Below are 12209 nucleotides of genomic sequence, written 5' to 3'. Positions count from 1 at the left end.
CCAAGGCCTATTAACACAACCCAGAATCTGGACTAACCCTTAACAACATATTGCTGATTTTGGTCTGGATCCCACCTCTCACACTTTGGTCTGGATTCCATCTTTTCCCCTTTGGTCAGACCCTCCTGCTGCTGGAAAAGGTGGGGCCACACTTACCGGTTGGTCTCACACATCCCCTGGTAGGCTTCGATCGCGTCCTCCTGGTCAATGTGCTTGTCACTGTTGGGCCAGCTGGCATTGGTGGGGGTGCTCTCCTAAATTCAACATGCAAAACAGCAGTATGACATCCTGCACACCTCTTCCTGTCTCCCAAAGTTCCTGATACCAAACTCCTCTCAAGCATTCTACTGAGAGTCATTAAAAGCTTTTATTAAGAGCATCCTTGGGGCATCCATCAGACTAGAGAGTTTCTCTGATTTCATGCAAACAGACAACAGGAGAGGCAAGAGATGGAAGTGATGCAGTGAACTTGAGAGAGGGATAAGTGTGGTACTTGGTCTGAAACACAAAACAAAACCAAAACTTCGAGCAATGATGAGACAGTGAATTAAAAAAGCCCAAGTTACAAGTTTTTAGAAAGTGTACCCATTCATTGAAATGGGCTCTAAAGAAAAAAAGCTGTTTAAGAGACAGGGTCTCCTCTTGTCTGCATGCCAGTCAAAACACATTCCAGCTGCACCAGTCTCAAGAGAGCAGAATCTGCTCCAGCAGTTCTTTTCCCCCATCCTATTTTCCTGCAGAATAAGAGGATTGTCACAAAACATCACAAGGAACATCTCAGACCCACCACACCTTGGTACAGGACTGGAAAAGTTGTTCTTTGGTGTGGGCTGGCTAGACCTCATGAGGTCTGGGATTATGCACTTTATGGCAGCACCATGGGACACAACCCTGAGCTGTTGGAAATGTCATGGACTACATTTAATCCATAGGCAGAACATCCTATATCCCTGTACACCTCCCCATAATCTGCCCAGGCCATCCTGCACCCAGAGCCTGCCAAAGCAGAAAAGGCATTGCTCAGGCAGCCATGGAATGTCCACCAAGAGAAGGGAAAAAAGAAAAAACACCATTACCCTCTCCTTTACCATGTTTTTCCCCACCTCTTTTTGCTGGGCTGCCTTTATGATCTGTGACCTCAGGATGAGCACCTCTTCCTTCCGCACTTCCAGCTCCTCATTGGCCGCTTTCAGATGGTTCAGTAAGAGATTGTAACTGTCCTGGACATCATTGGATGAGTTGTTCTGGGTTGCTTGGTCTGCAATAGCCTTCCTCAACTCGTTAAGGTCATTTTTCAGCTTCTTGTTCTCCGACTCCAGCTCTTGCCTCTGGAAAACACCAAGCCATTAACCAGTTTGGATAAACTGTCTCATCCTTTTCTGAGACACCTCTAAGGTGATTCAATTAGTGATAATTACAGCTGAATGATCAGTTAAAGACAGGATCTGATTTTGCTGCCAGTCCAGTTACACGTGGTTCAGAAAATGCTTTTGCTCTGAACAGGAGCCTGTTGCTGTTTAAGAACAACATTAACAGGGGACACAAGGGAGATTTTTCATTTGTTGACACTATTTTTAAACACAAAAGCAAGCTGTTAAAGAAGCTAAGCATCTTATTTTCTTCTCCACCTCTTTTCCTTCTCAATCAAGAAAACACCAACAATCCCACAAGGCTCAGCTCATCTTTCAAATTCATTAGGTGAGCTGGATTTACATGACCCATCATCATGGCAGGCAGCCCATTAGGTGAGCCACGGGTCTGTGAATTCCCACTACAGCTTCTTCTCTCATACATTTTGTAATTCTCTCACCCTGGTGCAGTGTTTACAGCTGGAGGATTTTCTCACCCTGAAATCTCATCAAATGCTGGCGTCTGACAGGCAGGGGCAACACCGTACAAGTTTGACTCTGACTACTTCCCCTGAATAAGAGTGTGTTTGCTGAGACAGCTGAAAGACTCATTTGCTTTTGCATGACAGTAGAAGACAGAAGAATAAAAATCTGGCAGCTAAGACAGCCTTTATTTTAGCATGTCATCCCAGAAGCTTTGTTTGCAAGCAGCAACACAACACCTGGCAGCTCTTTGCCAGCACCCAAAACCCACCTGGAGCATCCCAGCTGAGGCAAGAGCAGCTTTGCTCCTGCAGACAGTCCAATCATAGAATCATGAAATAGTTTGGGTTGAAAAGGACCTTGAAGCTCACCTTGTTCCATGGACCCATGGGCGGAGACACCTTCCAGTATCCCAGATTGCTCCAAGCCCTGTCCAACCTGGCCTTGGACACTTCCAGGGATGGGGAAGTCACAGCGTCTCTGCCCAACCTGTGCCAGGGCCTCCCCATCCTTACAGCCAGGAATTCCTTCCCAATATCGCATCTAAATCTACCCTCTTTCAGTTTAACCCAATCATCTTTGCTATAGGTCACAGACAGGGTGGGAGCCAGCCTTTTGATTCCTGCTCACAGCCAAACTCCAACAACCCACCTTCCCTCTGCACTGATCCTCCATTCCTTGCTGCTGCATGACGGCACTCAGGACTGTTCCCTCCTGTTCCCACACACCCAGACAATGCCAAAACCCAACACAACCTTTATCCAGCGTGGCACAAACCAAGACATCTGCAAGTGAGCTGACAAAGTCTGCTGTCTGAGTGATCTGGGATCAGCTCTTTCCTAGGGACCAACACCCATCCATATGGATTCCCTACAACAGCTAAAATCTGTCCCAATCAGGTGATTCCCTCTTCCCTCCACCTTCTGAGCCTTTCCACAGCTTTCTTCCACAGTCCCTCTTATCTCTGGGATATCTGTTTCATTATCATCTTGGGCTGAGGCAAACTAATGAATCCAAAAATGGCTGGGGGTGATGGGGGCAATTTATACAATTTACACAGTGTGTAGCAAGCACAGCTGTGTAAACCTCGTTTCCATAGGAAACGGGTGTTGTAATTAGAAATCCTTACAAATTATAAATAGCAAGGCTTATCACAGCAGAGGTGTGAACAGAATAGCTGATCTGGCATCTGGACAGCATGCTCCAAGCTGAGCAAACAACATCAGTAATGGGCATATTCAGGTACTTTATACCATCTGTCATTAAAGCAAAATTGGGTAAGAAATGCGTGAGATCCAGCAATTCCTCCACATTAACCACAGCTCAGCAGAGGGAGTGTATGAGACATGGCTTTTCTGCACTGGTTTTTAAAGCAGGAGTTATGAACGTAGTGGGAATTGATACCAAACTGGGTTTAACTCTTCCTTCTACATGACTACAGCACCATCTTCCCTCTTCTACTGACCATTCACTCTTCACTGATCATGCTCAGAGACAGGTGAAGGGTAAGATGAAAGAAATTACCTGCTTTTCTACACAAATGGATCTCTTGCGGTTTTTGTTATTTGCTGGTTAAAACTCCTACTTTCCTTTTCTTTACCTTCCTCCTCCTCCTCCTTTCTATCCCTTTCTCCTCCTCTTTTTTTAATGGATCAGCCACACTGCTGACTCCAAGGACTGGTCATATCAAACTCAACTCTGCTTAGAAACAAAGCCAGAAAGACCAGGAAGGAAAGAAATAACCAACAACCCTGCTCCAAAAGCCTATGCCTTGGACTCCTTTCAAAGTTTACATTTAAATTCATTCCCTACTCCTTTCTTTGTGGATCTACTGTCACCTGCCTAGACACCCTGTTTGCACCAGCATTAGCCATGTCAGTACAGAAGGTAAACAAAAATGCTCTGAATGTTGAAAGGGAGATTCATGCTGGTGCTGTGAGAAGTGGTTTCTCTTCAGCATAGACCAGTCACGCTGATTTATTTGACAAATCACCATCAGAATGTCCTGAACTTGAACTCTTGTCCCAACAGTTTCAGCATTACAGAGGTGTGAAAGGGACACCAAAGCACTAACAGTGATGGAAATAGTTTCACCCTTTAGGAAAGGGGCTAATGTAGCAGTGCTGGGTGATCTGTGACCCTGACTTATGTCAGAGGTCAGCACTGCCACACCAGGAATTTGTCTTCTCTTGTATTTCTGGTGCTCCATATGAAAAGAAATCCTCTACAAGCTCATTTTATGATGAGCTTCCAAGTCTAAGGAACCAAACAAACATCCCAGCTATGAAACAAGTGAGAAATTCAATTATGCCTTGTGGTCCTGCTAGGAATCCTAGAATGGATTGGGTTGGGAAGAACCTTTAAAGCTCATTACTCCAAGCCCGCTGCCATGGGCAGGAATGATCTCCAATAGACCAGGTTGCTCAGAAACACAGAGTCAGGGCAAGGGCTCCTTGGTGGTTTCATTCCCACTCCCACTTTCCCAGCTTGAAAAACCAGGCTGGAAAATACATTTTTCATTGAGGAACTGTCTCATGCAGGCATGACTCAGGGACACAGCTCCCTGTTTTGCCTTCCTGAGTATGGTTAACCAAACACCTGGTTAGGCATATTTTGGGACAGCAGCTCCTGAAAAATCTATTTATCCATTACAAAGGACGAGTAATTTCTGCATGCTGTAATGTATCAGTTTCAGCCCAAGTTTCTCACATTTCTTTGCAGTGCTATGAAATGAAACAGCCAACCCTTCATTCAAGTGAGCCTCACTCACTTCCCTCCATCAAGATCTGCACCAAGAACAGGCTCCCTGCCCAATGCTAATCCCAAAACCAAATCCCTGTCATGATGAGTGTTGTGACAATATAGGATAATTACACCAAGACACAAAGCTGGAGGACAGTAGATACATGCTGGATGCAGAAAACAAGTCCACATGGCCATCCAGTAACACCCACACCTTGTACTTTGCTGCTCAAAGGACAGTGAGTGTCAAAAATATCTTAAACAAGACCCAAAAATACGAAGTCTTAGAAAAAGAGAATGGTTTGGGTTCAAAGGAACCTTAAAGCTCGTCTCGCTCCATCCCCCTGACATGGGCAGTGACACCTTCCACCAGCCCAGGTTATTCCAACCTGGCCTTGGACACTTCCAGGGATCCAGGGGCAGCCACAGCTTCTCTGCCCAACCTGTGCCAGGGCCTGCCCACTCACACAAACAGCAATTCCTTCCCAATATCCCACCTATCCCTACCCTCTGGCACTGGGAAGCCATTCCCTGTGTCCTGTCCCTCCATGCCTTGTCCCCAGTCCCTCTCCAGCTCTCCTGGAGCCCCTTTAGACACTGGCAGGGTCTCTCAGGTGTCCCTGGGCCTTCTCTTCTCCAGGTAAGCCCCCCAGCTCTTCCAGCCTGGCTCCAGAGCAGAGGGATCCAGCCCTGGAGCATCTTTGTAACTTCATATTTATCTGCATTTCAGGGATATATACTGGTTTCTGAAATGACACCACAGCCTTTCTATAACCTGAAACCTTTCTAAATTGGCTAAGTCATCTCAGTTTCCCAAAGATGGAGCACATCAATGGAGCATCATCCAATATAACATCCCTTCCTCCTCCATAGCTGGTAATCTCATGGACCATTCAAGAGCATTCACAGAAAGATGTGGCATCCCAGCCTAGGTCCCCAGGATAAGTCCTTTAAAGCTGGTAGAAAGGAAAAATAAATCTCTTTACAGAAGACTCTTAAAGGAGGCCCAGACAGTGTAATTTTTTGAGGTACAAATTCGTAGGAGAAAGAGAGGGAGAGTTTTGTCAAAGCCACTGAAGCAGTCATCATGGGGGAAGGAGGGAAAAACTGCCCTCAAAATCACCAGTAAGTCACTCTGTCTTTGCAGATGGAGACTTCAGGCACTGTTCTATATTCACATGAGGGGAAAACACCAGTGAGGTGTGTTTGTCTCTCTTTCTCAGTGGTCCCTCTCGGGGAAAAAACTCCTATAGAGAATGCAAAATCACTGCATGTTTATTTTCCAACTGTTTTAAGCTAAAGAACTTGTTATTTTTAGCAACACAGGCCACCTATTCTTATGAAATGCTACTCACATAGAGTTTTTAAGGTTTCTTAGATATGTAGGGCTATGTATGTTAGAAATCTAGAAAGCAGGAAAATCCAAAAATGCTATTTTCACTCTGAACTTCCTGGGTTAAAGCTTGAAGAAAACACAGTTTGTGAACTCCCACAGAAGTCAGAACTCCACAGCAGACATTTAAGAAGGTGCCATCCTTTTCCTCTAAGGGTCTGTGTAGAGGCACTAATGAAATTCATTGGGGTTTCCCTCTGCCACAAAAAGGACATCCAGTGCAACACAAATACCCAGCTCAGAAAACAAAAATTGGAGGGATTAAGTGCCAAAAAAAGCTACTGCTAGAAATTTGTGCCTAGTGAGGGTTGAACATCCATCCTTTCCATCTTTAATTTCTGCTTTTCTTGCATCCTTCAGAGGAAACGATGCAGAAGCAAAAATTGGTATTACTACTGACAGATGGTTTGTATAACATTGTTTGGATAACATATGACCCTCCTGACTTCTCAGCTGTATTACAATATTTGTTACAGGGATAGGGAGAGAAGGAGACACTGAAAGGTAGGTGTGCACCATAAAAAAACAATAAAATAAATAAGTTCCCTTACTAACCCTATCCTAGAGACTGGTTTTCTGAGGATAAACAGGATGTAAGAATTGGCCTAACAGTCAAGACCGGAGTATTTGGGTATAGTCAGAGCAGGAGGACAGAACCCACAGAAGCTGCAATAGGAGCCTAGAAGGGTTTCAGTTGGCCTGTGTGTCACAGGGAAAAAATTATGGAGACAGAACTCTGAGGATTTAGAGCTTGAGGACAAGACCAGTTCTAGGGTAGGGCAATAGCTGGGAAGACACAGGATGCCTGTGGTCAACCAGCACTTAAGCTGGGAGATGGAGGCTATTACTGCAATTCACACCATGGATTTACTTGGATTTGACCTGAGTGGCATCCTGGGAAAGAGAATAAGAAGCAGAGCTGAGCCTGGAACAAGAAGTAGATTGGGCCTCAGCTGTGAGATCTACACCTGCTGCAAAGCAAACTGATGAGACAAAGTGTTGTTGATTTTTTTTTTAATAAACCCATTCACTGAATATTAAGATACCAAAACAACAAAGTAACTTCTCATTGTGAGGAGTCACTAGAGTCCTGTGTTATGGCAACAGTAAAAATGAGAAAATTCGTAGGTTGAAATAAAGGCAGTTTGACTGGTAAAGCAAAAGCTACATACACAAGCAAAGCAAAACAAGGAATTAATTCACCACTTCCCCTGGGTAGGTAGGTGTTCAGCCTTCCCTAGGAAAGCAAGGTTCCATCATCCTTAACAGTGACTTGAGAGGACAAATGCCCTTATGTGCTGAGCATGACTCCATATGGTCTGGGATATCCCTTTGGTCAGTTTGGGTCAGCTCTTCTGCCTGTATCTCCTCCCAGCTACTTGCACACCTCCAGCCTCCTCAGTCTGGGGTGTCACAAGAGGCAGAAAGGCCCTGGCTCTCTGTAAGACCTGCTCAGCAATAACAAAAACATCTCTATATTATCAACAATGTGTTCAGCACAAATCTCAAATGTAGTCCCATACCCACTACTATGAAGACAGCTAACTCTATTGCAGCCTAAACCAGACCTGCAGTGTCCCATCAGAGGCAACACAGTGAACTCCCACTGGGCATATTTGCAGTGGGAAAACTGCCCTTCACCATAAGTGGGCTTTTTACCTCTGTGAATGACTAGAAATAGGTACATCAATGCAAAACAGATGCTGTCCCAGAGGAAAACATCTGTGAGCCCATGCCAGACACCAAAGCTGATGAAGAGCTACAGGTTTGCAACTGCCCCCTCTAACAGAGCCAGTTATAGGAGGTTTGGGATTATTACCACAGTCATAGCATTTGTTTGAGCCAGGGAATAGGTTACAGCATGATGTGGGAGCCTCTCACTCACCTTCAGGCTGTTGTATGCAAAGTCTTCATGTTCTGAAGTCACAGTGTTTGTTTCAATAACCTGCATGGATTAAAAAAAAATAGATTTATATTTAAAAGCAACCAGAGGAACTGATACACAGCACAGGATGGCTGGGCACGTCCAGTCAGCTCAACCATAATAAATAATGTTATTAATTGCCATTAGACAGCATCCCAGCAACACACAGTGGGGCAGAGGACACTCCAGGAGAAAACTGTTTAATCTCTCATTAATATCTTGACAACTGTGGCTCTCTGCAGCCTTCAAACAACGACAGTCATTAAGGGAACAATCTTCAACACAGCAGTTGGAAACCAGGTTTTTAATCCACCTCTGCAGCAAGGAGGAGGGGCTGGGGAAGTCTCCTATTTCATGTGTTTCCTGCAAATTGCTAGAGGTGATCAATAAGAATATCTAGTGAAGCAAGTAAATAATTACTGTTGATGATTTTGTTGAATCTCATTGTGTTTGTCTAAAATCACACTGGAGAGTAATAAAGAAAATAATTACCAAATGAAGACACAGAAGCCCCAGAAATTCCAAATACAAAACCAAAAATTATGGCATTTGCTCAGCAATTTGTAAAATAACATCTTCACTGCTTCACAACACCATGTACACGCTGCTGTTTTGTGGCCCACATCATCCCCTCTGTGGACTCTGACAAGCCACAAAGCCCTGGTTACAGAAGGCAGGGAAAATGTATACAAGAGAGCTGCTATTAAAAGCCCCCCACTCCAGAATTCAGCTCATCAGAACTTAAAGAGCCATATTTTTAGACTTCAATTGCAAGCCTGGGTGGACTCCCCTCCATTAAGTCTTTGGGCTGTCAATAGTGCAGATTTTTAAAATATATTAATACATATTAATATTTACATTATATATACTATAAAGATGTTGCATACAATATTTACATTTACATTATCTTTATATTTTAATTATATATCGTATAGCATGTAAGTATATATTAATATTTAATATATATTAATATTTAATATATATTAATATTTAATATATATTTTTAATTGCTTTCAAGTAAACAACTCAAACTCTAGGAAGATAGAATACAGCATAGGAATATCCCTGCCTTGCAATAGAAATGAACAGCCCATTCTTCTAACAGCAATCTTTTTATTTCTGATTCTTTTAAGCCACATTCCTGTATGATCATTACTGGGGAAGAAAAACCAATCAAACCCCAAAGATGGTAACAATACCAAATGAAGGACACCAGCCTGAATGACACCTGTGTGAAGTGCTTTCAGCCCTCAATCTGCTGGATGTCAGGGAAGACAGGACAGCAAAGAAATGCCTGAATAACCAAAATCAGCCAAAAGGGAGGTTGTTGGAGATGGGGGGTATCAGGTTCTTTGCCCTCGTGACTCCTGAGCACTGACACAGTGTCCATCTGCCTGCAGCAACCCTCCACCTATAAAATAATGTAACTATAGTTTGGAAAAGATCTTGGAGACCACTGATTAACCCTGAGATGAGCTGAGTTGGTTAAAACTTGGCTGTAGTAATGCCAAGGTCATGGGTTCAATCCCCTGTGTGGGACATTGACTTGAGTTGGACTCAATGATCCTTGTGGGTCCCTTCCAACTCAGAATAGTCTGGGATTTTGTGAGTCTCCCAGCACTGGGTCATATCCAGTGCTGTCACCAGCACCCCCAGGGCCTTTCCCAGTTTTCACCCCTCTTTCCCACCCTGGAGTGTTCCCTGGGGTTGGTGCGACCCAAGGGCAGGACAACTTGACCTTGTTGTCCCTCACCCCTTTGGCCTCAGCCCATCAATTCATCTTGCCCAGACCCCTCTGCACATCCCCCCCCCCGCCCTGTTCCACTTCCACATTCTGACCTTCACTAACTCTGAACTCACTCCAGACTTCAGAATTCTCAATAGAGAAGGAAACAACATCAGTGGTGGCAGAATAAAATGTGCCAAAATTGATTATACACTTCATTGCTTTCAAGATACTCAAGATAATGTCCTAAATATGTTACAACCAGGTTGTTTAAATAAATAAATAAAGCAGTTCTGTCCAATTGTCCTTAGCTGACAAAAAAAGTTTATCTCCATTTTCCAGATGGATTTGTTGCCTCTTATTTTGAACTTGTCACTCTCAAACCTCAAGTCCTACATCATGTGTCCTTCAGGCAATCAAGCAAAGCCAGATATCAACATGAAACCTCAGTATCAATGAAAAGCCATGTCTTAACCTGGGATTTCTTGTTCTCTTGTTCCTTTTTCTCCAGCTGTGTTTGCAGCTTCTTCCTTTCCAGCTCGAGCTCCCTCACTCGCTTCTGTAGCTTTAGGAAGAGGGTCATGTCCATGGCTGCTTTTTCCATCCCAATCTCCTGGAGAAGGACAGAGAAGACCTCAGTGTTAAGTTTTATAACCACACACAGTGCCAGGCGTGTCCTGACTGCACATCAGCACTGACCCCAGCAGCAGGGGTCAGTAGCAGGGAAGACACGTCCTTTCAAAGACCAAATCATTTCATGCACCTATTTTTAATGTCAGCAAAAGAGCTGATTCTTTCTAATAAATCACTGGATGCTTAACAGCCCAACAGATAAATAGTCTGATTCAGGCTGCAGATAAGAATACCAAAAATGCCCTACTGAGTCCCTTCTAGCCAAGTATTTGTTCATTGTGTTTTTAACTGTCTTCACCCAGAATATTTTATATCAGAGCATGGCCAGTATTGATTTTATTTTCACTTCAGAAAATGCTCTCAGAGCAGCTGAGAAATACTAAACATAACACAGCAGCCAGCAAAGGCCAGTGGGGGCTTCTGCAGGCATGGTAAGTATGTGGGATACAAAATAAAGTCCTGCCAGTGGGGTGGCAGATCCCAGGAACATTCATCATCCACATGTGCTCTTGAGGCACAGAAGTGGAGTTTAAAAAGCAGACTATTTCAGCAAATTTAAGTAAAAAACACATTTCTCTTTCCCACAAGATTCTTGATAGCCAGGGAATGATTTATGCTGCTTTTTTCCACGTTAAGAGACTGTTGATTTGATTACAGGGGCTGTGCTGGCCAGCAAAGCATCCGTGAAGATGCATGGGAATGAAAATGCTCAGGGCAAGAGGGTAATGAATTCTGGTATCCTTGCAGAGAAGGATCATGATACAGTCATTGCCACCAGTGCTGGGTAGAACTGCTGTGATGAATTTTCATCAGTCTTTAAGCTGGTATGGCCCAAAGACAGCACTTTATTATTTTTAGAGCCCTATTTAAGCCTGATGCTGCAAACAAGTAAACATTTGCCACAGCACCACAACCCTGCAATCCCTCCCACACAATTAATGCTGTATTTCTTTAGTGTGAAGTCAGTTCTACCTGTCAGACCTTCTCAGCCAACCTTTGTGCTCCAAACCCCACATGCAACATCCCTGCAGAGCAGGGCTCTCCTCCCCTCTCCCCCCGTCCCATTTCCTGTACCTCCACCTGCTGAATCACATCCTCAGTGTCTCCTATCTCAGAGGTGCATATGGATGGATTATTGGAATCAGACTCCAAACTGCTCTGGTTGGATGGGTTTCTTCTGTGCCCTGGTGTCTGCTGCCAAGAAGTGATGCAGATACATAAAGCATTCAGTATTTACAGTTTCCTCACACAGTGCTGTTTCTTAAGAGCAAATATTTGACTGTACACCAACCAAAGTTACCTCTACAAAAGGCTTGACTGTCACCTTATAGTGAATTCCATTTTCTAGTTTTTATAACTTCATAACCATGCATTTATAACCATGAAATTCATATTAACACAAAGGAATGCTTTAAAATCATATGGAAGAAAATCACACAGTTTAAAAATTCTGCTTGAATTAAAGGCTGAAACCATATGCCTGCTAAATGTCAACACGCAAATCTGAGCTCAAGACTGTGCTGTTGACAGCACCCTCTGGAACCCCTTTCAAATGCTCCACCTTCTACCAAATCCAGCAGCACTCTATAAACTAATTTTCAATGTTTTTTTCTAACTTTGTAGCAAAGTTGAACCTAAAAATTGTGGCTTTTAAAATTCTGCAGTCATGTTGCTGAGGGCTTTTGGTTTTGATTTTGGTTTTTAACCCAATACCTACACATGAATATCAGTGACACAAAAGCAAAACAAGAAGCACAATCCAGCTTTTGCTGGAATTCACAGAGATTTCTAAGTAGTTCACAGAGAAGCATGAAAGACGATGCTCCTCTTTCAGGGCACACAGATGGTTTGGTAGAAATTCATTCTCAGAAATATCAAGCACCAACTGTACAATAATGTCACCTCTATCAAGTGTTTTGGGGATGAGTGAGTCATGTCATCCACCAGCCTCAGGTCCAA

General features: G+C 43.7%; 1 protein-coding gene across 2 annotated transcripts in view; it reads right to left on the bottom strand.

Moving 5' to 3' along the window:
- Nucleotides 1-12209, bottom strand: part of MYO5B (myosin VB) — a 172605-nt gene that overhangs the window by 30182 nt on the left and 130214 nt on the right. The window contains exons 25-29 of one of the 2 annotated variants that reach the window (XM_071580010.1): nt 11325-11444; nt 10093-10230; nt 7853-7912; nt 1104-1328; nt 157-254 (exon numbers count right to left, since the gene is read on the bottom strand). In XM_071580010.1, coding sequence (XP_071436111.1) covers nt 157-254; nt 1104-1328; nt 7853-7912; nt 10093-10230; nt 11325-11444 — 641 coding nt within the window. The remainder of the gene's footprint in view (nt 1-156; nt 255-1103; nt 1329-7852; nt 7913-10092; nt 10231-11324; nt 11445-12209) is intronic. The other variant, XM_071580011.1, reaches the window with a different exon arrangement.

This window comes from Pithys albifrons, chromosome Z (assembly GCF_047495875.1).
Source record: "Pithys albifrons albifrons isolate INPA30051 chromosome Z, PitAlb_v1, whole genome shotgun sequence".
Lineage (NCBI taxonomy): Eukaryota > Metazoa > Chordata > Aves > Passeriformes > Thamnophilidae > Pithys > Pithys albifrons.
The sequence above is the reverse complement of the archived record's forward strand: the minus strand, read 5'-3'. Positions and strand labels throughout refer to the sequence as shown.